Source organism: Periophthalmus magnuspinnatus, chromosome 23, assembly GCF_009829125.3.
Source record: "Periophthalmus magnuspinnatus isolate fPerMag1 chromosome 23, fPerMag1.2.pri, whole genome shotgun sequence".
In the NCBI taxonomy this organism is placed as follows: domain Eukaryota; kingdom Metazoa; phylum Chordata; class Actinopteri; order Gobiiformes; family Gobiidae; genus Periophthalmus; species Periophthalmus magnuspinnatus.
In genome coordinates, this window is record NC_047148.1 from 8793880 (window position 1) to 8819429 (window position 25550).

The window sequence follows — 25550 nt, forward strand, 5'->3', positions numbered from 1 at the left end:
TTATTTTGATATAAGACCTCAAACAATGAATATGTAGATTTCTTAAGATAAATTACTTGATTGAATTTCCTTACTCTAATTAGGTAATTTGACTAAAAATGAAATAAGTTGAAGCCAGTAACAATTTTGAAAATAAAAAATCTGGTACCAATAAGGAAATACATTTGTATGAATATGCAAAGTAACTAAAATTAAGAAAAATATTGGGTTTAATTTACATTTTCAGCACTTAGTGTCAGTACAGACAGTGACTTAAGACAACATTTGGAAAGCTGTAACATTTTGATTTTGGTGTGAATGGTTCAGGCTAAATTATACGTGGCCGTCCTTCACATCACAGACATGCATTGGAGAGAGGTGACATAAGCTGTGCGTGTCTTGTAATGTTTACAGTTTATGGTAGTGTGCAATGGTCCTTTTGGGAATTTGATTGTTTTTGAAAGAGGGCCTATTTCTCTCCTGTTTCTTCTCCATGTACTTGATCTTGCATAACTCCAGTCTGTTGAATGAATAGGTCTTTGTTTAAAAAAAAGAGTAGAAATTAACATTTTCCAACTCATATAATCAGGTCATTTTATTCAAGATATAAACGATCTAATTTTAACCAAGCTGCCATTAGAAACTCATTTGTTCTGCAAATCTTGAGGAATTTTTTACTTAGCCAACCCAGCTACTTACTTACAAATTACCGTAGTGTAGCAATAGCTTGGTGAGTAGAATCATTTGCCCACCAACTCAAAGGCTCTTTGTTTGATTCTCACTATTCTAGAGCAAGACGCTTTATTTGTTTTGTCTCCAGTATCTGTACATAAGTGAGTGTAAATATTGGTTGCCATATTGCAGCTATAGAGCACAAAACCTTGAAAGTAAAATGTCCAGCTGTTTTCCACTGTCTTTATAGACCACATACCTGAGAATCCCTGCATTATGTAACCCATATATAATGTTTCTAGCATGCAGTTCTACTCCCTTCTACAGAACTGTGAGCGACTCATATCATGTGTGTTAAATGCCTTCAAAGTTAGTATACTGAACTTGTTTAATTTATACAAACCAAGAAAGACCAATAAAACAGTACTGCTACTTCACTGTCAGATCTAGTGCGTAGTTCCACGTTGTTCCAGTATAAAATGAATGAGAGTAGACTGTTACTGTATCTCTCTATGTACTTTGGCAACCGTGCAAAACACGTCTTAAGTTTCAAAGATAGGGCTTGTGTACTGAAATCTAACAGCTACTTTGAACTTGAGGAGAATTATACCTTCTTTGTCAGTTCACATCAACTCTTATACAAAAGCATAATAATCATATCTTAATCTATTCTGGTCTAAAGTGTAAATAATGTGGCCAGTGTGTGTGTGTGTGTGTGGCTGTGACAAGTTAAAATCACAGACGACAGACAGTTGCTTGGGGATATGTTCCACAGTTAACCCATTTACCCGAAATTAGAAACAGACAGAGACAATAAAGTGCAGTAACAGACTACCAAAATACTACTACTGTACTACTAGACTATTGTTGACTATATTGAATATTTTTTCCGTAAACATCTTTTTGTGTACATTTTTTGTAATATTTAGTGCACACAACAACAGCAGATGTCATTTGCATCTTCTTTATGCCCAGCTTTCCCAAATCCCAGCCCTGGTTTCAAAATCTTTCTACCAGTCTGCTCCGTACCTCTCCCTCTCTCACACTCTCTCTTCCTTCCTCTCTTTCGTTCCTCCTCCGGTTGTATCTCTCGTCTCTCTGTCTGCCTCACATCAGACAGGAGACTACCTCTTTCAATATATTTCTACAGTGCAGTTGTGGCTTTTATTTTATTTTTTTCCAAGATGATTTGGACTAAAGCCATCACAGCTTCGTTATTGACAAGCTTCATAATTTTGTCAAGTGAGTATCTCATCTGAATCTATAATTATCTTTAAGTTGTTGGTGTGTTTATTTTAACCGTGAGTTTCACCTGCCTTCTGGAGCTGACTGCTCAGCAATTTATAGTGCAAAATGCTGTATGATTAGTATTGCACAGTACATGTCATATGTTGTATATGTCATACGATATGTCAGTATTGGCTACAATTTTAAGAATTGTAATTAATTTATGAATACAAACTCCTACCACATAATAAAGTGCTAATTTGCTTGCATTTGTTTGGCTAACTTTGTATAAAAAATATTCAGGACATCAAAATATGTATAGTATCTGCTTGGATTAAAAAATATTAAATTAAACTTTAACATTAAAAAAAGAAAATAACTTTTGTCTTATCAGTTTCTATTGGGGTGGAGAGTGCAGAGGTGGATATTGATGCAAAAACAGACGCACAAACAGGTAACATCACAGTGATTTAGTTTTTCCTATAGTTTTTTTGTGAATGATGTCATGTGACCTTTACTCTTTCACCTCTGACCTCTAGGGGCAGGGCAGCAAGTGTTTATGGTCGAATCAGACGCTTCAAACTTTTTCAAGCGGCGCAGCCGTCGGTCGACCTATGCTGAGCGTATAGGTGAGTGTTCAACGACACATACTTGAAGGTGCATTATGTAACTTTTCTGTTGGAGGGTCCACTATCTGCTTGTCTCCATGGAGATGTATGGCATTCATGTATTTTCATGAAAACAAACAGCAGATGACACCACCAGGTTAAGATACAGGTCAGATCTGTGGAGAGGCTGTATATTTTTTCAAGGTATATTTTAAGAACATTTTTTAGAAAAACACATAATTCAATAAATGCAAGCTAAGTTGAATGCCATACTTTGGAACATACCAGGCAAAGTAATAACGTCTCCATGGAGACAAGCAGGTGATGAACTGCATGCCAGGAAAGTTGTGCAGTGCACTTTTACATTCCAAAACACTCATACTATTGTAGGGTGCTTATTTAGAATATTTAGAATATTTAAAACATAGAAAGTGTACATAAATGGAAAGACATCGGAATGACTTCACATGCACACCAAAATCTGATTATAATCTAATTTCTGGACCTTTAAGATTACATAAACTCCATGTAAACTACAAAATCTGGTGTCAGTTATCAAATTTTATGTTTGCTGAAAGTGACTTTACATAACAGACAAAGATCTTACCTATAATTGCTCTGTAAAAGCCTGCTCTGTGGAATTGTAAAGTGGAAAGTTAAAGCAGGTGTGGGAGACAGTAGCTGCTTTAAGCCCCTCTTTTCTCTCACACATTCAGTGAAAACAGAAGCAGCAGGAGTCGCAGGACACACTGGAGAAAGACTCATTTTCATTTTAGTTTACACGGGGACAACCAACAGCCACTGAACAAAACCAAATCAAACCAAATCTAAAACAAATAAATATTACAAAACAATTTCTCTTTTCAGATTCACACATTTTTCCAAAACATCATATTCCAAGTTCATTCCACTTGCTCCTTCACCAGCTTGATTTAGTTTAAAAAAAATAAAAATACTGGAATAACATGGTCAAGGAAAATATAGCGCTATTGCATAAAACTGTCTCACAATCTGCCAACAATGGTTTTATGGAAGATGTGTCAATTTAATTTGTTTTTCCCACTAACTGAAATACAAATTGTCATATTTGCGCTCAATATTTGTATGAAGCGAGACTGTTATTCATACTGCAGATACAAAAAAGAAGTTTTGGGGGTTTTTTTGTTTTGTTTTCTGTCTTACATCCACCAAGAAAGGCAATCTATTTGATTTCCTGCACTGCCAAAAGTTACTTCAAATCATAGAAATCGCAGAAGTTTTACAATATCCCGTTTTTGTCTTTTATTGTGTACAAAAGCTAAAACTCTAAAAGTGCTAACCATGATAAGAATAAAGCCCAAATTTTTTCACACACCCTTCACATTTTGTTAGTATCAGGGTTTGACAACGACATGGGGCAGCTAGATGAGTCATATATATATATAACTACTACACTAGGATTAAGGACTGATTAATAGACCTAATTTAAAGTATGAAAATGTCTGGGTGATGTTTTTATGATCTGATACAGTAATACTTTTCCATGTGTTGGTGCAGCTGAGCAGAGAGTGCATATCGCCAACAGTGAGAGGCGAAGAGAGTACAACGAGGAGCAGAGGAATGAGCACGAGAACTATTTGGAAGAGGACAGAGATGGTGAGTTCTGCAAATTCAAAAGATTTCCACGGAGACAGTCAGGTTCAGTATATTTAGATGCTTTTGTTTTGAATTTGAGCAGCCATATTTTAAATGTCTATGCAGCTGAATAAGTGGTATGAAAACTATTTGAAAACGTACAATAAAGTTTTCACACATTTCGGTGGAAGACACAACACCTGCTTGTATCCATACGATGTTATTGGTTTGCCTGGGATGTTTGACAGTCTGGCATTAAACATAATTCATCTCCATGGAAACAAGCAGGTGGAGCTCGCAGACCAAGTTGCAAGTTTTTTAACCTCATAAATCGTCATATTTCAGTGGCTCATTTATACAGCTGGAACCCATATGCAGCTGCAAGTACATTTCTTTAGGGAAATTATTGATTATAATTTTGTTTTTGGATTTTTCCCACCACAGAACAACTGGAGCGTACTCGGGAGGTGAATGAGCAGTTTCGGGAGTTTCACTATGACGGGCTTTACCCACGATCCCGCTGGTTTCACTGAGCATACTCACATCAACGTCCTCTCTTCATTCTGCTATATCAGAACTTAAACATAGATCCATGACTACAACTATTTTATCTTTATATTGTAAATGCCCATTGTATATTCCATCATTTTTTATATTTTGCATGTCTGTCCTGTATTAGCCATTACATAAATTTACATGTGTATTTTAAACACACAAACATTTATTAAAATTTTTTATTTCTTAACAAAAACCTGCAAATGCATTTTTCTTCCCCCCTGAAACACTTTGGTATTTGAATTATTTAGAGGAAAAAAAGCCAAAGCGAGGTGGACTGCAAAAGTCATCACTGTGTGAAGGGATCTGCAGTGGAAATTTAGACTGAAAATTGGCAAAACCTGAAAAGTTGAATTGTGTGGGACAGAGAACAGACATAAAACTCATGATTCTAAATGAAGTGAAAGTGGTATGGCACATTGGTGTAATTTGCCACAGCCCAGAACCGTTTAAAATTATTTCAACTTCAAAGTTAAGTTTGTACCTGTTAGAAGAGTATATCTGTCCCCACATACTCTGATAAGAGTTTGAAATTAGATTTAAGACATTTCCATAAGTCAATAAAGCCACCATTGTTCGTATGTTCAAATGGTAAGTCAATAGGGTTGAGTTAAGTTTGCAGAAGAGGAGCAATGGCCAAGGCTTTGTAATGGAATCTCACAACGGTACATTTTGAGAATTTTGGTAAATATACACAAATTAGCATTTTACTTGAGTATAACCCCATGTCTTGTAGGGATGGGGGACACTGTTGTGCAATTTTTTTTTTAATAATTTCACATGCAACCAATGCATGCAGTGCTTACTGAAATTAATTCACAAAAAATGAAATACAGTACTGTATACCAAAAAAATGGGTAATATCACAAATACAATGAGCAGTATTGTGCCTTGTGGCATTGTTCCTGATTGTCTCTCCACTTTCTCTTTGACTGTCACAGATTTTAAAACATACACAAGGCGTTAATAATAAAGAAATGTAATAATGCCTTTCAGTTACTTTAATCAAAGCTGTTCATATAATATACAACAGACAATAATCTAATAAAATCACTTGTTTAAAACCATAATTATAAAAGTAAAGGCTAAATCATTTTTAAAACTCATAGTTAAAATCCGAGTTGCTTAAATTTATACAGATAAAATCAAAAAAGGTGCTGTCATTTCATGCTGTTGAGGAACTTGCCATGTTCTTCTCCTCGAGGCAGAAGTAACTCTCTGCCAATTTTAGGACCAGTTTTCTCCTGCAAGTAAAAAAAAATACAATTGTTTATTTAAAGATGATAGTGTAACAAGCAGATATGAAGTTGAGAATATATGGGACATTGATTTACCTTGAGCATCCCGTCACGCTCCCATTTGAAAAGGCCACAGTTGCTAAAAGATGAGGGACATGACTTAAAATCAAAGACTGGCACCGTATAAAGAAATGCAAGTCTAAGATCTGACACTAAAGTGAGTCAATTTAGAAACTATGTCAAATAATTAATTGCTTTTTTGTATTTCATAACAATCGCTTAATATGACTTGAAGACACTTGGCTGTGCTTTCTTCAAAAAAATGAAAAAAAGACAAAATAAAAAAATAGTGAGTCGGTCACCTGCAGTGTTTGTTGGGCAGCCTGTCCAGAGCGATGGCCCTTTGACCACAGGGACATTTGAAGAAACGTTTCACTGCGTCGTGCCATTTCAGATCATGGTTCTCTCCCACGCATCGATCAGCTGGCTTGAAGTATGTGTAGTTACACTGTAGTAAAACACAGTCAATCAATATTATTTAGGTTCAACCATAAAATGCTCAAATACTGGATTATGTTAAAATTATGAATTGTGTTTTTTTGCTATAAAATTAATAAAAGATTTGAATAGTGATAAGTTATGGACCAGCACTGCACTTTGACATATTTCAACAAATTCCAAATTAAAAAGGATAGCTTTAGTTTAGCAATTTGCTATATTTTAAACATTTCCTGAGATTGTCTTCAGTTTGTTCAAACAGAGAAGATATATTCTTTTAATATAAATTGTTCCTAAACTTAGCCCGTATATATATCACCAAACACAAATCCAACCTTTTTGCAGGTGACAGCTCGACACTTCATTTCTCGGATGCCCTTCATTTTGTCCTCCATCTGCTCCTTCTTCACTAGAGCATCAAAGTACCTCTCCTGCAGCTGGTACTCCGCCTGAAATACAACAGTAACTAAGCATTTACAATGAATGAAAACGGCTTTTTATCACATGTATTTTTCATTGGGTTTTGAAGTAATCACGTACAGCTTGTAGTACAGCATTGTGTCTGGATTTAGCATTGAGAATCTTCTGAAATTCCTCTGACTGGATATATTCCTGTTGCTCTTTTCTTTTTTTCTGAGCTGGCTCCTCCTCCTCGTTACTTGATCCATCTGGGACAAAAAAGCAAATAAATTAGTGTTTAGATTTATTTGATCCACTCGGGAAAGAAACAAAGAAATACAGATTAAATTTTATCATTACTTTTTCAATACACAACATTTTTCTATTTTTGATCTACACAATGTCATAAATTAACCTTTAGGCAACGTGCAATTCTTCTCCACTCTTGCGCTGATCTCACTGCTGTTGCTCCGTTTCCTCTTCACCGCATTTGGATCCTCCTTCTCCAGTCCCATTCCTTTGGCCCTCAGCTTCTTCAAGGCGGCCATTTTAGCAGCAGACAGACTCATGGTGCTCTGTGCAGGTGCTGAAGGGGGACTGTTGTCAAAGAACAGTATGTCATCCCCCTCAGAGAAGCCCCGTCCCAGTGTAGGAGCAGAGGGGGTGGAGAGGGTGGCTGGACTCAGGGACGGAGATTTTGGAGACAGGAGGGCGTTTCGTTGTCTACGGGCAGTGAGGAGATCACGTTGCTTTTGTTTCTGTTGTTTTAAAAGGTCTGCAGCGGAGATGGATTGAACTGGACTGCCCTCTGGATTTTTAACAACTGTGGAGGAATTAAAGATAAGTGAGGATTCAGCAGTCAAATAACAGTTTAATAAAAAGCTGGACAATAAAATATTATTTTTGTCTCATTATTGTTCTAAATGCATAAATCATAATATGATTGGAAAAGACAGCTTCATCAAATGTGAACTATATATATATAATATAATATATATAATGTTGATTAATGTGCATTGTCCCTATTCAAATAAACTAATAAATAAAATAAATAAATAAATAATGGTGCAAGTTGACACTTGTATTGTAAAAGCATTTTATAGATAGCCAACTTGTAATACAGAGATAGTGGCCAACTAAAAAAAAAGAATGAATGTGAAAGCTAGAGAAGGATTTCAAGATCATATTTACTCTTGTGTTTCAATACTGTTGTTCATATTTGAAAAGAAAAACAAAGGCAATATACAGTGCCTTGCCTCGGTGCCATCTTCCTGATGGGCAGGGTGTGATGATTACAGCATAGAGCATAAGGATATATTCTAAGGATATAGTGACATACCTGTTTTGTTTTGAGTTAAATGTTTCTTCAGCTGCAGAGCTCCAGGAGTCGGTGCTGACATCAGACTTTTGAACTCATCAGAGCAGCCGGACACATCCCCAGACTGCATGGCTAAAAAATACATAATGTGTTATCAAAGTAGAGTTCATAGTTTAAAAGGAATCTTTATGTATAAATGTATATTTCCTCATTATACTATTTCTATTGTGAGATCATTTGTTGTATAAAACCCACCTAGTCTTTTAGCTTGAGCCACATGTCGAGTTGATCCTTTCACAAACAGTTTGTCCAGAGTTTTCTGTCCAGGTTTGGTTGGTTTGGATGCTCCACTGAAATCGTAAATGCCAATTTACAGATAGCATGTCAGAAGATAGAGATTGCAATTGTAACATTTGTATGTGACTATCTAACTAATATATATATGATGCATAACAGCACTACTAAAACTTCCATATCTAAAAGTATCTCTTTGACTCACATTGAGGCGGCACAGGCGGCAGACGACACTCCTCCATAGTAAAACCCGTCCTGACACAGTTTCTCTCTCAGATTTGATCCTTTTCCTTTGAATTTGTTTGGTGCTTTTCCTGAAAACGATGACTGCAGTTCAGCTCTCTTTGAACTCATCTTCTTATACTGGGCTTTGACGTGGTACTGGCAAAACTGGCACTCATACTGAACAGAATATATACACGTTAGTTGTTAGTACAGGGCCTATATAGATATTAGCAAGTCAAATCCAAGTAGAAATGTCACTAAAAATGCACAAAATATAAAATATCAGCTTTTTTGTCCAACTTTGGATATGCAACCATTAGGGTTGACACAATAAACCAACTTTAAATATTTAAGAATTGGACAATAGACAAGCCACTTACTGTGAAAGGTTTGGGGGAAAAAACATACAAAAAACAACTATAAAATATCATAAATTGGAATAAATGCTTTTTCTTTCTATTTTTAATTATTTTTGATGCCATATCATGCCTTCATTTTAGCATAAACTATTTAAAACTTGTAAGTTTCCATTCACATCAAAAGTGTCTAAAATTGAAAATCAGGACATACCATATTGACAATCTGTGAGCAGGGTTCTCCGTTCTTCTTCACTCCTTTACAAGTCCCATAATCCTGAGCTTCACCCATCAACAACACCTTCTGAGGATGGTCTACTGTCAGACTCACCTGAAAACACAAAGAATTGATATACAATGAATAAATAATACTACAGTAAGTTCTTACTGTCTCCACTTTGGTAGGAGCATGCTTAGACCCAACAGTATCTTTTAAATTGTAAAAAGTAAAAAAACAAAAATAATACAGTACTCCATTGTATCCCTCCTTCTGTTTCATGGGGTTGGGGTTGAGCAGCCCGATCACAGTCCCTGGTTCAGTTTTCCAGTGTTCTTTATGGACTTCACCAAACAACAGTAGAGACACAAACACTTCCAGGTTATGAAGATCGTTTAGCTTCCAGATGCTGAAAGTTTTACCCTAAAGAGAACATGAACAAAGAAAATGGATGGTAAAGATAAAAATATGGCTGCAGAAAATGTATGTTATATATATATATATATATATATATATATATATATATATATATATACACATACATTTTTTATAACCATTAAGTAGTAGTAGTCCCAGGCTGTGTTGACACCCTTGTATATCAATGTGCATAGCTGATATGTCATTATTACTCCAATAACGACTGATCTCTTATCTGTATGGGTTTATTATCTAATTAAATAAAGATCTGTTATTTTAAGGATTAATAATAAACTCTAATCTCTAAACTATACTAAATTTCCCCATCTCTTTAAAATCGCCTTTGTCTTCTGTCTCCTCATGTAAAGTGTCTTTGGGCATCTTGAAAAGTGTCACAACTGTTATGTAATAATAATAATAATAATAATATTTTTAGTTTTATAAAATGAAAAATAATGCACGTTAAAATATGGTTCTTCTTTAAAAAAACAAATACATTTTTCTAAATATACTCACACTGTTGCTGCTCTGTGGTGTGACCTTACTGACCACTACAGCAAATGTGACCCAGTCACTCTCCTCCAGTTTCTCTCGGGTCAAACGCTCCGGGACCGACGACAAACGGATCAAGCGCCGGTCGGCCATCTTATGGTCCATGTCACTGGAAGACACACGTGGCTTTCTGGGAACAATAAGAAAACTTTTTTTAATAAATTAAAAAAATTACCACCTCTACCATTACCTTTTCTCCTTATTTTTATTTATATCCTCCTAATTTAAATTTGATTATTCTTTTTTTTTTTTCAGTGATTAGCTTTTTTTTAGTCAATCCTCAGGTAGAGAAAACAATAACTACAGCTCACCATCACTGTCAAACAATGTATATCCTATTTATTAAATTCAATTATTTTTACTGTCATTGTAAATAATCATGAAGTAATAGCAAATCTCTGGTGACAAGATATTGTAATTTATTCATTTCAGGTTTAGGAGGGTTTTTCCACCTTAGTCTGAGCCCAGAGTATTTCTCAACAGCCACATCTTTGGGCAGAATAGGGAGAGCAGAGGGTCTGGTCGATCCTCCTGAAGTTCCTGAGCTTGCTCCACATCCTGCTACAGACCCAGGTCTGGTGTTAAACGATTGAGAGCGGAGAGGATTGGCAGCTGGAGTCTCCATGGGCTGGAAAGAACTGCCCAACTTGATCTCCATCAGTGGACCTCTGCTCTCTGAGAAAATAAACAAAATTAAATGTTATTTCTGTTTAAAGGATATGCATGTCATCATAACCATAAAGATTCCCAATTTTATGGTGTGATGGAAATGTAAGTCCCCATCCCACAGGAAAGCCTTTGTTGTCTTATCTGTCCTCAGGTGTAAAGTTCATTATCTCATAGGTGTGAAACAAAAGTCACCCTACTTTGAAATGTATGTAGCTTTGTCATTCTAGTATAAATACTCAGAGCTCAGATGCTCGGGGGGGACTCAGAACCAGGAGGAGAGATGCTCTAGGTGAGACACTCAGATAGACTTCTGACGCTGGACCTTCTATGACTCTGTGGTGGCATCAGCCATCCTGTACGGTGTGGTCTGCTGGAGCAGCAGCATCACAGAGAGGGAGAGGAAGAAGCTGGACAAGGTCATCAAGAGGTCCAGCTCCGTCCTGGGCTGTCCTCTGGACTCAGTGCAGGAGGTGGGGGACAGGAGGGTCCTGGCTAAGGTCATTTCTATGATGGGCCATGAGTCTCACCCCCTGCAGGACGCTCTGTCTGCCCTGGAGAGCAGCTTCAGTGACTGATTCACCCTCGCTGTGTGAAGGAGAGGTTTCGCAGGTCTTTCCTTCCTGCTGCTGTCAGACTGTACAATGAACACTGTTAACACTGAACATGTGTCATTCATCCATACCTATGTGCAATACTTAAGTCACTTTATGAAGATGTTATATTAGAGTCTATTTTTAGTTTATATTTAAGTATATTTTTTAAAATTATTTTAAACTATTTATCTATTATCTTGTTTTATTGCATGTACCATTTTCCTTCTGTTCATTAACTGTAGGGTGCAACACTGGAATTTCCCCACTGTGGGACTAATAAAGGCATATCTTATCTTATCAGTTTGTGGTCAGAGCAGGCCTAGGCCCTGTCTGTATCTGCTGTCCCTGTCTGTAACAAAGAATACACTTTTTTTTGTATTTCAAAACTCATCAGGCTTCGCAAATGGATTATTAGTCTAATTAGCACTGTTTCCATGGAATCATGCAGGTGCTGTGCCATACACCAAAAGTTGCATACTATATCTTTAATAAAGTAACTTAAGTGTAACTTTCTGAAATAAATGTACAAACCTAAAAATAAACAAAAAATAAAAAAATATTAAATAATATAAGATAAATAATTAAAAAATAAAAAATAAAATAAATGTTCACATTTGAGACAAACTGAGCACTATGAACTGCTGTGTTTTATTCCCCATTTCTGTAAAAATGCCTACTTTTTAGACTTACGGGGTATCTATCATATACCATACTACACAAACAAATTCAAAATCAGGAGACATGGCTATAGTGACTTAACAGTCATTATATACCTGGTGATGTTCTGGTTTTGGGTTGGTGAGCAACTCTTGGTTTCTTTATGAAGGAGTCTGCATTACTGAGCTGTGCAGAGAAGTCTGACGACTCTTGGACCTTCCTCAGTGGAGTGGAAGTGGTGTCTATCAAGAATGAAATTTGACAATAATATCCACAATGCACAGTTTAAGTTATTAAAAAGACAGGATTAAAACATCTATGCATTCACACCTCCCGGAGCTTTGGTCTTCTGCACTGGAGCTGGTTTAGGCAAGTTTGGTTTTGAGGTTTTCTGTTGTGATGGAGAGTTAGGGGAAACAGGAGATTTAGAAGTAAAACTGCTCTGACTCATTTCAAGTTGTTGTTGTAGTTTCTTCATCTGTTCTTGCATCCTCTTCAACTCATCTGATTCAAAACAAACAAAAAAGATCAAACACATGGCCTAGAAAAAACATAGTCTAGTCTTATTCAATGTACTAAAATATATAGAACCCTTTTCATTGTTATTAAAAGGATGTTGCTATATTACAAACCTTGTAAATCTTCCCTGGATCTATTGAGACTCTCTGAAACCTCTTCTTTGTTTTCCTCTTCTTTCTCCATGTCCTCCACGTCACCAAACAGCTCAGACAGTTGGTCATCCCTCTCCTCTGCACCATCTTTATATTCTTCTCCATCATTTTCCTCGTCAAAAAGATCGTTCAAATCATCTGCCTGATTTTGCTGCTGCTCCACTCCTTCACTCTCCTCCAAAAGAGCAGTCAAAATGTCCAGATCATCTTCACCTGTAAAAATTAAGTTATTAACATACTATAACCGTTTAAGTTCATACCTTATCTGTTTGTGATCGTATACTTACCGTCCATTCTTTTTAAACAAGCGGATGTTGTCAATATATCTACAACAAAAACAGAGCATCGTATCTACAGTCAAAAAGAATCAAAATGCCAATCGAACAGAAATTCCATCAACAATACATAAATGCAATCCAGCGACCGCACAAAACTCAAGCTTAGTACGTAGTAGTATGATAAGCGTTTAGATTGAGATGTGTAGTAATACAGAGTTTAAATGTATGCGTGTGTTTGAGGAAATGTAACAGTGAATGGTAAAAGTAAGCAAAATCACCACAAGACAGATCTGCGTTGACAGTTCTTACCGCCCTGTAAGTGTAGTGTGGCCGTAGTGTAATCTCTAGAGCTAATTCTTATAAATATGTAAAAAATACAAAATAAAAATAGGTTTAAAATCCGAGCTAAAGAGAGAAAATCAGAGAAAAAGCAACACAAGAGGAATCCAAACTGGCGCTAAATGAAGGACCCCTGTGTTGTCATTTTACTGTGAGGTGGCCAGCGCTCTGCCTGAAGAAAAATAAAATCCAACCCGCTTTTATTTATGGCACATTTGACAAAAAAAAAAAAGGTGTTTTAAACTTTTTGCATTGTGAAATAATACATTAAAAACATAATATACATATAGTACATAATCAAAATGTACTTACTGGGCAATTGTATGTGTGTGTTGTAGAGCTGCATCTAAACAGTTATTACAAATAGCTTTGCCTACATTGACCAACCCGTGTAATAACATAGTAATAAGCAACTTTTTTTTAAATAAACATGCCACATAATGATTCAGAAATACTTCAATTTATTTTTCTCACCAACAGAACAGATACCCTGAATTAGAGTAAATCAGCAATGATCTGCTCATAGCCATGATGTCCAAAGTCTGTTTAAAAGACTAGAAAATAACCTTTACTATATTACACAAAATATTCAGGGACAAAAATAAAATTATTGTCTTTAAAGTGCTTTCTATGTACTACCTGCAATATAGCATCAAACTAACACAATTAAAGTTCAACTAGTTTTATGGACTAGCTTTGTTAGTAATGTAGATTGTAAGGTAGTTTCAAAAAGACAACAATCTCAATGCCAAGTTGTGTTGTGTAGTATAGACTTCCCATACACATCTGTAGTTGGCTTCTTTGGCAGTAAGATCATAACTACGCAAATATCACACATATAACTCGATGGCTAAAACAATTACATAATTTTGGATTTTTCCATCACCACTTTAATTTATAAAACATGTTGCTATTGAATAACAATACAGCTGATACTATATATTAGCTTTTTTAAATATAATTTCTACTTTTTATTTTTGCAGCGTTTCTGATCCTGTTTAGATATGGAGGGCTGCCACAACAGTCGGTAAAAGGAGGTACAGGACGAAGCAGAGGAAGACTGAAGAATAAGGTGCAAAGGTTTGAATCTTGGCTGAGTTCAGTTGATGCAGTCCATGATATGGATTTGAAGAGAGTCCAGGTCAGGTAATATCTCGTTACATTTGGGACAAGCGTGTTCTGGGATGTTGACCTGCTGCCACGTCGCTCCTGTGAAATAAAAAAGCAGCGTTGTACAGTTGAGTCGATTTATAGTGAGCTGATTCTGTGTAATAAGGTGATAAGACATATTATGCCAAATCAACCATAACATCATTGGAGGCATGGCTTCATAAGCTTATTTTGAGTGATTCTGCTTATTTTGAGTAATCCTGCATTGTTCTGTATTTGAAGCTTGAGTTTTCAAAAGATTTTAGATTGTAACCACTTCATGTACCCACCCACAGCCCTGTACTCAACTATGGTCCTTTAAAAAATTTAGATCTCATACGTAGGGTTAAAAAATGTCTTGTAGTACGGTAATTTTTCAAAAGTAGAATTATGTCATGTAGGAGGTAGGGCCAACAGCATAGAATCAGTTCTGCAGTTTTGAACAGGAAGTCAATAGACATGTTTCTTTCTATTATTTTTAAGTGTTTTTTTTTTAGCTAGGTTTATGTAAATGTGGCATATATCATTTACATTTGTACAGACCTCTTCCAACTAATGATGGTTGATTTCCTCCGTGTCTCCTCTGCATCTCATTTAGTGAATGTCTACAAACAGAAATATAAACAGTGTAACATTTCAAAATTAACTTAAAGGATTTTGACTATATTGATAGAGGCATAGTTACCGTCCCAGTGAATCCATCTCCTCTTGAAGCTGAGTGTTTTGCATTTTCACAAACTCCAGCTGAGCAGCTAGCCGCTCCTTCTCCTCGTGAATTTTTTCTCTAGCTGTGCGCTCTGCATGGAAATCTGACGAGTATACCTCAGCCTAAACACATCACATAAGGGGAATTATAGGATATAGCCAAATAAGTAGTAGTTATTTTTTCATTTTCTATTTGAGGTATTATTTTACACCCCTCAAAATACAAAGAAAACAGCTCCATAAAGGACTAACTCTGCTATAACATACAACAATAGTGACAACCTTAAAAATAATAGAGGAAACATTAGCTTTTGTGTATCTGAGTGTATTGAAATAATATTGATATTGCAACCCATGTATCAAATTGTGGGGGAAATGTATTGTTGCATCTCTAGTATAGTATTATCTGTATTATCATTACAGGATATTTTAGCTATGAAGATGCAAATATATTAACTCATACAAATGGCTGAAAGCACTTTCATAAATATTATTGTCAACAAACAAACAAACAACGTTTCAGATTAAACCTGTGGTATCAAATATAACCAGATCGAGCTAGGGCTTGAAAAGTCAAACATCCAAACAGAACACTTTTGACTATGACTAATCTTATGATGCAATTTGTTTTACACAAACCTGAAGCTTGAACAGATTGATAGTCTCCAGCTCCTTCTCTTTCTCGAAAAGTTCCCGTTTCATTTCATCGATTTGTTCCTGTTTTGCAACTAAGGCCTTTTCAGCAGCTCCCAGTCTCTCCTCAAGATCCATTACCACCTCCCTCTGCACCAACTGGGACTACAGACACAATACAAAAAGAGTCAATTTTGTTTGAGCTTCATGATATAGTAAGGTCTTTTAAAAAGTAATCTGAATCTAACAAACTGTTTTACAGTTTTGGTGTTCATTTGGAGGTTATTTTCTCATTGTTGTCATTTTAATGTTTTACTTTCTGATAAGCAAAGGATGCTGACTCATTGTTATGGTCAATGCACAATGCACCAATTACCCATTTTATTTCTATACAGCAAAATTATAAAAGCAATATAAACTTGGTCAAATGTACTTTTTCCTCTCGCTTTTTCCTTTCCTCCTTCATCTCATTGTAATCCTCAAACAACTTGGTGTACGCTTCCTTCAGCTGAGCCAAATTATTCCTGGAAAAATAGAAAGATGTATTTTATTTTGGTATTAAGACATTATTACATTACATAAAGAACAGGTACAAGGTAGTATTTGCAATAGCATAACACATAAATAGTAAGAGTTGTATTATATAACTGACCTCTCCTCTCCAGCCTTTCTCTGTTCCACCATGCTCTGAGCTTGCATACTGTCGAGCTGCAGCTTCAGACGGTCGTTTTCAGATTGGACTGTTTGTCTGTCCACCAATTGAGCTTTAAGAGTGGCCACATCCTGCTCCACCTCACGACATCTGCATGGAAGAGAGGTGAAAATTGTAACCTAGTAGTACTATAACATTGTAAGTGTTTCAAGTTGTTTAAAAGAAACAGTGTTAAAAAACTAGTGCCAAGTATCTGTTTGTATGGAATTTTAAAATATTGGTGTAGTCACAGGTAATAACTATAACTGGGAGATATATCAAGAAACGTATTGCATTTTTTTTCTCAAACTGATCGAGATTTTCAGTGCAATTTTATTTTTGTCTTATTTAAAAACTAATAAAAATTAAAAATAAGCAATAGCGACATAACCATTTAATGCAAAAAAAGCACCAAATGCATCTGAACTCTGCTCCAAACCATCCGCTTTGATTGAGATTAAATCATTAAATAAAACAGTCCAACCATATCCTTGATGAACAGAAATTACTGTATTAAAAGTACTGAAAATAATTGCATCATGCACCATGCTAAATAAAAGGGAATACATTTTCAAAAAGACAAAATAAGAATCTGCATTTTCCACAAGAAAGTCACAAAGCTTTCAAAAGCAATATTAAGTCTCATTACAATAACATAATGCAAGTAACTGTATTTAGTTGATAAACAGTTTCAATAAAAGTTAATTCATACCAAATCACAAAGGCAATCACATTTAAACATAATGGAGGTCATACCGATCAGTGAGGTTCTTCTTCATGCCCTCAGCTTCGTCCAGCTTGCTCTGTGCCTGCTGCAGATCTTTGTACAGCGTCATCACCTGAGACTTTAGGTTCTCCACCTCAGATGCTGCCTAAATATGCCAAGAATAAAACATGTAAGGACAAGAAGCCAATGTTAGCACAGATATTTACAACTGTATCATTGTGGTAAATTTTGGAGGAAAAAAAGACAAAGAAAATGGACAAGATTGTATTAGACTTCTGTGTGGTGAAACCAGAAGTTTACATACACTTTATAAAAAGACACATATCCTTTTTTTCCCTCACCGTCTGACATGAAATCAGACAGACTTTTCCCGTTTTAGGTCAGTTAGAATTACTAAAAATATTTAGATTAACTAAATGCCAGAATAATGACAGAATGATTTTGTTAGATATTTTTTCATTACTTTCTTCAAAGTCAGAAATTTACATACAATGAGATTACAATGCCTTTAAACAATTTAGGGAAACCCAGATGGTGATGTCATGTCTTTGGAAGCTTCAGATTTTTGTGGTTTATTGACAATATTTGAGTTCATTAGAGACACACCTGTGGATGGATCTGAAGGCACATCTGAAACACACAGCTTCCTTATGTAACATTATGGGAAAGTCAAAAGAAATCAGCCAAAATATCAGGAGTTCTGGACTTGCACAAGTGCCATGTTCATCTGCTCAAACAATTATACGCAAGTATAAACACCATAGGATGTCCAGCCATCATACCGCTCAGGAAGGAGACAGGTTCTGTGTCCCAGAGATAAACGTGCTTTGGTCTGAAATGTGCATAAGTGAAGATGCTGGTAGAAAGTGGTAAGAGTGTCATTATCCACAGTGAAATGAGTCCCGTACCGACATGGGCTGAAAGGCCACTCTGTCAGGAATAAGCCATTACTCCAAAAGCAAAAAATAAAAAAGTTTGCAAATGCACACAGGGACAACAACCTTAAATTTTGGAGACATATCCTGTGGTCTGAAGAGACTATAACTGAACTGTTTGGCCATAATGTCCATCGTTATGTTTGGAGGAAAAAAGGGGGGACTTGCACCATCCCAACTGTGAAATACAGTGTGGCAACATTATGTTGTGGAGTCGTTTTGATGCAGGAGGGACTGGTGCACTTCACAAAATAGATGGCATCAAGAGGAAAGAACATTATGTGGAAATACTGAAGCAACATCTTAAAACATCAGTCAGAAAATTAAAGTTTGGGCCCATATGGGTCTCCAAATGGACAATGACCCAAAGCATACTGCCAAACTGGTTATAAATTGGTGTAAGGATAACAAAGTCAATGCTTGGGAATGGCCATCACAAAGCCCTGATCTCAATTCTAATGATAATGTATGGGCAGACCAGAAAAGGCATGTGCGAGCAAGGCAACTACAAACTTGAATCAGTTACACCAGTTCTGAAAGGGCCAAAATTCCTGCCAATTACTGTGAGAAGTTTGTGGAAGGATATCCAAAGCTCTTGGCCCAAGTCACACAGTTTAAAGGCAATGGTACCAAATACTAATGAAACGTATGTATAACAAAGTAATGAAAAATTGTCTTGATTTTGAAAATGAAAATTGTGATTATTCTGGCATTTAACAAATAGAAATAATTTTGGTAATCCTAACTGATCTATAAGAGAAAGTTTAGTCTGATGTCATGTCAGACAGTGAGAAAAAAATGTGTCTTTTTATGTAGTGTATGTAAACTATATGTCAACCATATACGTTTTACACTTCAAAAATCAGGAAATTAACCAATCATGTTGTAATATATAAATGACATACACTTGAATGCAATTACACTGTGAAAGTGTAAAGTATTTAACACTATGTAGTAGAGCTAGTTTTTGAACAAATACCTTGGCGGCCTGCTGCTTGGTCTCCTCTGGCTCAGTGGTCTGGGTGGACTGCTCTATGTCACTCTTTTTGTTCTCCAGCTCTTTCAGTGTGCTGTAGAGCTTGCTGTAACTGTGAAAAACAAACATGCAAAAAAACAACAACACATTTGTTTATCAAGATAAGTCACATCTCCTTCTCTACCCTTTCTGTAAATAAAAATGATTGAAAATATTTTATAAAGTTCAGAGCTGAAATTATCAAATTGTCTAGTAATATAACACAATATGCAGCAAGTCTTTAGTTAATAAGGAAAGTCCTATTTTCAGAATTCAGAAAAAACAGGCCCCAGAGAGTACCATGTAGCAGTAATTCCCTGCCCTTTGTCTTGCTCTAAAAAGACTTATGAAAAGACAAACTCTACTAAAGAGTGTTAACTAGGCAAAAAATCAGTTTACTTATATACATTTATATTGTCACGTATAATCATTATAATTTATTGTGTCCGAAAAAAACAAAACTACTTTAAAATTCCACCTACTTTTCAAACCTGAAAAGTACCCCCTGGTTAAGCGCTTGTGTCTCCATACCCTTGGATGGGAAACACTGGTATAATTTGTATATTTTTTGTGGGAGGGGGGAATACTAACTCTAGACCAGGGGTGTTCATTACGTCGATTGCGATCTACCAGTCGAGTGCGAAGGCAATTTGGGAAGATCACGTCCCGTCATCCATCCAGTCACATGACTAATATACAGGACAACCAGTCAGATTACACCTGACCCTAGGTCACATCATAGGCACTGCACGCGCATAAACAAGCGTGAGTTAGTTTAACTCTATAGCGTCGGATCCTATCGTAGCCAATAGAGTGCGGTTTAATGGGCTCGACACACGGGGAGCGACTAACGACAGCGTGCAGTGACACTCATCGCATGGACTTTAAAATCAAACACACGGGCAACGACAAACTGCAGCGACGAGCGGCAGCTTGTCAAGCCGCGCTCTGTTCCAGAGCGGATCGTGAGCCTCCTACACATCTGATTGGCTGTTTATTTGGAGGGAATTTTGAGGTTACAATAGCGGTAGATGGGGAAAAAAGACGCTAAAATGAAATACGTACGTTTGGTTATGAAAAAAAAACAGCATGTATGCTGTTTATGAAAAAAAAAACATGCCTTTATGTTATGTTTTTCCCCCATATGGTAATTTTGTTTAATGTAAAAACCTTAAATAAATATATTTTTAAATATTTAATCAGTCTTTAATACATTTGGTTACTAGACTCCATAAAGTTATCTGGATTAATTTATTATTTGGTTAATTTACCACTCATATTCAACCTGGCACCAACGAGTTTCCAGGCAGTTGCTTTTTTGATATATCTCTGTAGTCTTTTTGAGATATGTCAAAAAGAATTGGGAAATCCGACCCGGCGAGTATGATTTTCTCCTCCATGATGTTTCTGAAGTGGACAGTGCATTGGCTCGTCAATCAAACTCTCACTGATTTGCTGTTGTGCAGGCGACAGCGATAAATGTAGAACATTTTTCAACTTTCATTAATCGCATCGCACATAGACATGCACGAGCGCGAGGTTTTCACGTGCACGATTTTCGCTTGTCGCGGAGATGAGAGACGAGCGCAGTGTCGCACAGAGACCATTGGAAATAAATGGAGAGCGAGCGACGTTGCTCCCTGTGTGTCGAGCCCATAACTCCGCAACCTGTCGTGCTCTCATGTAAATTCAAACGGCGTCTCAAAGCGGAGACATGGAGCTATCTAAATATTTTACCATCATTACGGTAATCTGCCTCTGTTGTCCCTCGAAGGTGACGAATGAGAATGCGGGTGCTGCGGGGATTTTCCCTGTCATTTATTCGATGCATAAAAGAAAAAATACGGATGGATGTGTAAAATAGAAGTAGTTGTGTGAAAAAATGCAGTGAATTCTGATACTTCGTTTAACATGATTTTTATGGCTATAAAAAAAGACAAAACCGTAATCAACATGATTAGCTCTGTTATCGCTTTCAAACGAAAAATGCAGTTTTACTTCTGGCTGGCTGTCAGAAGCTACTGCCCGAACTATGCATCCCTCACTGATTCCATTCAGTGTCATCAGAGCAGTAATCATCATTCAAGTAATTATGAACATGTAGGAAGTTCAATTGTGTTGTGCAGTATTATCTCATGACGTTGTGCAAAGTACATCAAAATGCACTGTACATGTAAGAATTCATAATACATTTACAAATAAATATATGTTTAACATTTTTGTATTAGGTGGTAGATCTTTCAGACACGATCATTTTAAAAGTAGCTCACATACTGAAAAAGTCTGAGCACCCCTGGTCTAGACCTACTTGTGATGTACATATGTTTATACAATAGTCATACTTGATCTTTGCCTGCAGCAGCTCCTCCTGTAGCCTCTCTGCTCTCTGTGTCTCGTCCCTCAGAGATTGCAGGAGCTGGCTCACAGTCACCTCCTCGCTGTCCATTCTGGAGGCACTCATGCTCAGGTTCAGAGAGGGACCACCGAACCCCTTCATGTGCTCCGTCCCACAAGCATCACTCACCCCGCCTGCTCCGCCATCCTAAGAGCACAAACTAACTGTTAGATTTATTTATTTAATTTGTGTTATTTAACGGAGGCAGTGATACATTTGAGTTGTGTTTGAAGATTCACCTGGAAAATGGAGTGTAGGGGTGAGCAATGGCAAAAAATAAAACCCTTTTAGCCTAGGTGAACATATCCAATATGTGTTGACGAGGACATTTCTCTAAACTAGCAGATTGTCACATCAGAGTCAGATCACAATCAAAAGGGTTACTCCTAATTGAGAATAGACTACATGCCACAAATTGGTCGTTGGCATGATAATAATTTTAAGTTATCTGCATATGACTTGTTGTAAATAAAGCAGTTATGGATCTCACTAAAACTTTGTTTAATAGTTTTTGGTTATTGGTTGTAATAGTTGAACAGAGTCTCACAGTGACTTTGATGATCTCGATGAAGGAGTCATCGTTGGAGCTGTGGTCAGCCTTCAGCTGCAGTTCTGAGTTTAGAGCCACCAAGTCGTTCTTTTCAGCCTGAAGACGAGCCACCTGCGCACGGAGTGCCTCTACCTCTGAGCCCTGCATAGATCAACATATAAATAAAGACGATCCAATATGGATTTTTTTTTTTTTTTGCAGAGACTGATATCTACTATTTGTCTTGCTATTGTGACAAATAAGCAATTTTAAAAAGACCCACAAATTTATGTTAAGTAATGATTATAGTTAATGTAAAGCAGACCTGTTACGCAAAATCAACTTTTTAGAGCATTTAACAATGTTATAATCATTTCCCCCTGCAATTTAAAATGCTCATATTATAACATAATGATGCATGGGTGTCCTAAATTAAAGCTATAGAGCAGATACAAGCACAAATTAACTTGGGATATAATATAATTTGTTGCTAAACCAATTGCTGCGTTTCCATTTTCACTAAATGCTCTGTTCAAAAAGACAAATCTGATGCACTGAGAACAAAGCGAGTAATGACACAAGAGCACACAAAGAGGGGGGTGCCAAATATTAGATACATTTTCAATAGTAGTATTGTTACCAATATCTGAACTGATACATCCCCAGTCCCTACAAATATTACAATTACTATATAATCTAATTGAGAAAGATTAATGTAGTATTTATAAATGCTAAAATCAATGTTTAGGATTTGATCCTCCCACATAGACTAATTGCTACATCCTTTTGCTCTTGACCATTACTTGAGTGTCTGCTCCTTGACTCTCCAGTTTCTTTCTGAGATCCTGGTTTTCCACCATTAAACTCTCGATCCGGGCTTTGGTCTCAGTAAGTTTGGACTGCAGGAAATCTTTCTCTTCTTTCTGTTTTTCTTTCCACGCAGCAAGACCCTCGAAACGTTCCTTCATCGACATGTTGGCCTTTTGTAGAGCCTCTGAAAAACAATGTGAAAAATGATTTGTATATTTCAAATACTAATACTTTAATTGTACTATATAGTGTAAATTCCACATGTTTGCAGTTATGTTTTGGAATTGAATTTCAGTTAAGATTAAATGAAGAAGATGATCTATTGCAATATTAAGTCATATTAAGTAGGTTTAAGATGTTTAAAAATAGGTGTCTCTGTAAACCCTCAGTCGCTCAGGTATGATCCATAGTAAAAGAAAAAATATATTCTGTCAGCTGCAGTTAATTTTACACTGACTCACTAAACCTGTTTCAACTGAAGAAGCACTAAACCGTGTACTTACTTTGTACAATAGGGATTAATTCATTTAAAAAATAAGTGTCATGAATGGTTGTTGTTGTTGTTTAAGTACACAATCCAATTAAGAAAGAAACTATTTAAAATAATTTCATATTTTAGTGTTTGTAGTGTGGTGTATCTACCTTTCAGATCTCTGTTCTCTTGTATGAGGATGTTCATCTGCCGCAGTGTGCCCTCCACAGCCCCTGTTTGACTGGCGGAGCGGGATACGTCTCCGTTCATCACTGGACCTCCTGACGCCATTCTGCTGCTGATAATCAAATAGAAGGAGTGTTATGTGTTATTTGAAAAATATAATTAGGAAAAGGCTATTCCTTAAATAATAGACAGCAGCAGGGAAGTCATTCAATTTTGATTTATCACATCTATGTTTGAATCCAATCAATCAAATGTGCCTTAGATTAGGGCCGTAATGGCAAAAATAATTCATCACATGTTTTTCCTTGCATTGAAAGATAAATTTGTTCTTTTTAGAAACTCATACAATATGGCTTGCAATCTTCATATCATTAACAAAACTAACTTTTAATCAGTGCTATTTCACATGGTTCAATTGTATTCCTCCAAAACCTTAAACCGCATGTTTCACTTGTCATCAGAATGTTTGAATAAAAAGCCCCAAGCTGATCATTGATCATTAGAAATGACTGCGTCTCAATTCAATTAAAATATGAACATGATTAATTCCATATGCTTAAATTTGATGACTTAAACTTCCTCCCTGTACTCCTTGTGTCTAAGAGAAACAAGTTATATTCGGAAAAGTATGACTCAGGGTTGCAATATGCACAGCAGTGAAGACTCACAGTGGCAGTAAACTGAATTATCTCAGATCACATGACAAATACATTCAGATACCACGAGAAAACAACTGCCACACTCTGGACTTTCCCAATCTTAACTTAAAGAAACAAGGCGGTATTATGTAACTACACTGAGTATTTTTCTTATGTTTTTCCAATGTTGCTGATAAAACAACATCCACAAAATGATGTCTTTGAAACGGCTAAAGTGTTGTCACAGTAATTCATAATTTAAAACTATGTAAAGATGTCAGAATCCTTGAAATTACAATGCTGTTCTTCCAGTCTGTGTTTGTATATTCAAACAGATTCAGCTAGCAAAATGCAAACTGTTAGATAATGAAAATGACCAAGCAATTCATTTCAGAACCACATATTGAAAATACGTAGTGTTCTTCAATTTATCTGCGCCATAATTGAAATATATCTCTTTGCAATATAATCAGAATGTAAACAAAGTGTGGCACACCTACATGAGTCACGAGATATCCCACTTAAATCATTTGTTTAAAAAAAAAAAGCTGTATCTTTAACATTAGGTACAAAATATAAAATCTAATTTCACTTTCACTTTGACTCAGCTAAAGCCTCGAAAGTTAAAACAGAGAGTCATCACGGGATAGAAGTATCTGAAAATGGGCTAAAGTGCGTCATGTCGTATCTTATTATGAAATACAAAATGTTTAAACTCACCTGTCAACCGCGACAAACGTGTAAATAGATGGATTACTAGATACTTAGATAAAAAGATACGACACGAGTCAAATAAACACTGTTCGAGGTCCTGATGTCTAGAGCAAAGTCAAGTAAACAGCAAAACGGTCGTATTTTACTTCCGTTAATTCTCTTCAAAATAAAATTAAATGCCGATAATAGATATTAATATTACCGAATTAGCATTGGCAGCTTATATAAAATGGCATTCACTTGAATATTTAACACATTTGAAATTTATAATTCAACAAGCGTAATGTTTACGTGTGTTTCCAAAGACCGTATGTCAGTCGTTTAAAATTCGGTGAAGTTTATTGTGACAGCTAAGTAGGATTTCCCGTTACAGTGTCGGTCGCAAGGTGAATTTTATAAATATGCTTTCATTTCCGTGACGTGACGACACTCACCCCGAGCAGGTAAAGAGCGGAGATATCAGCGCTGAAGACTTTCCATGACAGCAGGTTATGGGATTCCCCCTTTTCACCAGTCTCCCCAAAAAGCCCCCGTCATATCCAAACATCCAAAAAATATACAATCATAAACAGTCT

The 25550-nt window shown here is 36.3% G+C and overlaps 3 protein-coding genes across 3 annotated transcripts; 1 reads left to right on the forward strand and 2 right to left on the reverse strand.

The window, feature by feature from the left end:
• Positions 1 to 1582: 1582 nt before the first annotated feature.
• On the forward strand, positions 1583 to 4795 carry ucmaa (upper zone of growth plate and cartilage matrix associated a). The gene is made up of 5 exons (XM_033990149.2): positions 1583 to 1893; positions 2273 to 2332; positions 2418 to 2507; positions 4023 to 4121; positions 4545 to 4795. Exons 1-5 carry the CDS (start codon positions 1599 to 1601, stop codon positions 4631 to 4633), a joined length of 633 nt encoding a protein of 210 aa, XP_033846040.2. The 5' UTR covers positions 1583 to 1598; the 3' UTR covers positions 4634 to 4795.
• An 847-nt stretch (positions 4796 to 5642) lies between these two features.
• On the reverse strand, positions 5643 to 13377 carry mcm10 (minichromosome maintenance 10 replication initiation factor). Its single transcript, XM_055231718.1, has 18 exons — positions 13319 to 13377; positions 13047 to 13085; positions 12721 to 12972; positions 12419 to 12592; positions 12205 to 12330; positions 10622 to 10844; positions 10134 to 10299; positions 9456 to 9623; positions 9198 to 9314; positions 8608 to 8804; positions 8364 to 8458; positions 8130 to 8240; positions 7206 to 7613; positions 6932 to 7059; positions 6727 to 6840; positions 6256 to 6401; positions 5990 to 6032; positions 5643 to 5899 (listed from the first exon to the last, which is right to left on the reverse strand). Exons 2-18 carry the CDS (start codon positions 13051 to 13053, stop codon positions 5816 to 5818), a joined length of 2559 nt encoding a protein of 852 aa, XP_055087693.1. The 5' UTR covers positions 13054 to 13085; positions 13319 to 13377; the 3' UTR covers positions 5643 to 5815.
• A 493-nt stretch (positions 13378 to 13870) lies between these two features.
• On the reverse strand, positions 13871 to 25092 carry optn (optineurin). Its single transcript, XM_055231721.1, has 13 exons — positions 24982 to 25092; positions 23608 to 23735; positions 22959 to 23149; positions 22174 to 22317; positions 21574 to 21773; positions 19196 to 19304; positions 17311 to 17426; positions 16516 to 16665; positions 16297 to 16387; positions 15870 to 16028; positions 15211 to 15353; positions 15069 to 15130; positions 13871 to 14585 (listed from the first exon to the last, which is right to left on the reverse strand). The coding sequence occupies exons 2-13, from the start codon at positions 23726 to 23728 to the stop codon at positions 14476 to 14478; spliced, it is 1596 nt and encodes a 531-aa protein (XP_055087696.1). The 5' UTR covers positions 23729 to 23735; positions 24982 to 25092; the 3' UTR covers positions 13871 to 14475.
• Between the last annotated feature and the right edge of the window lie 458 nt (positions 25093 to 25550).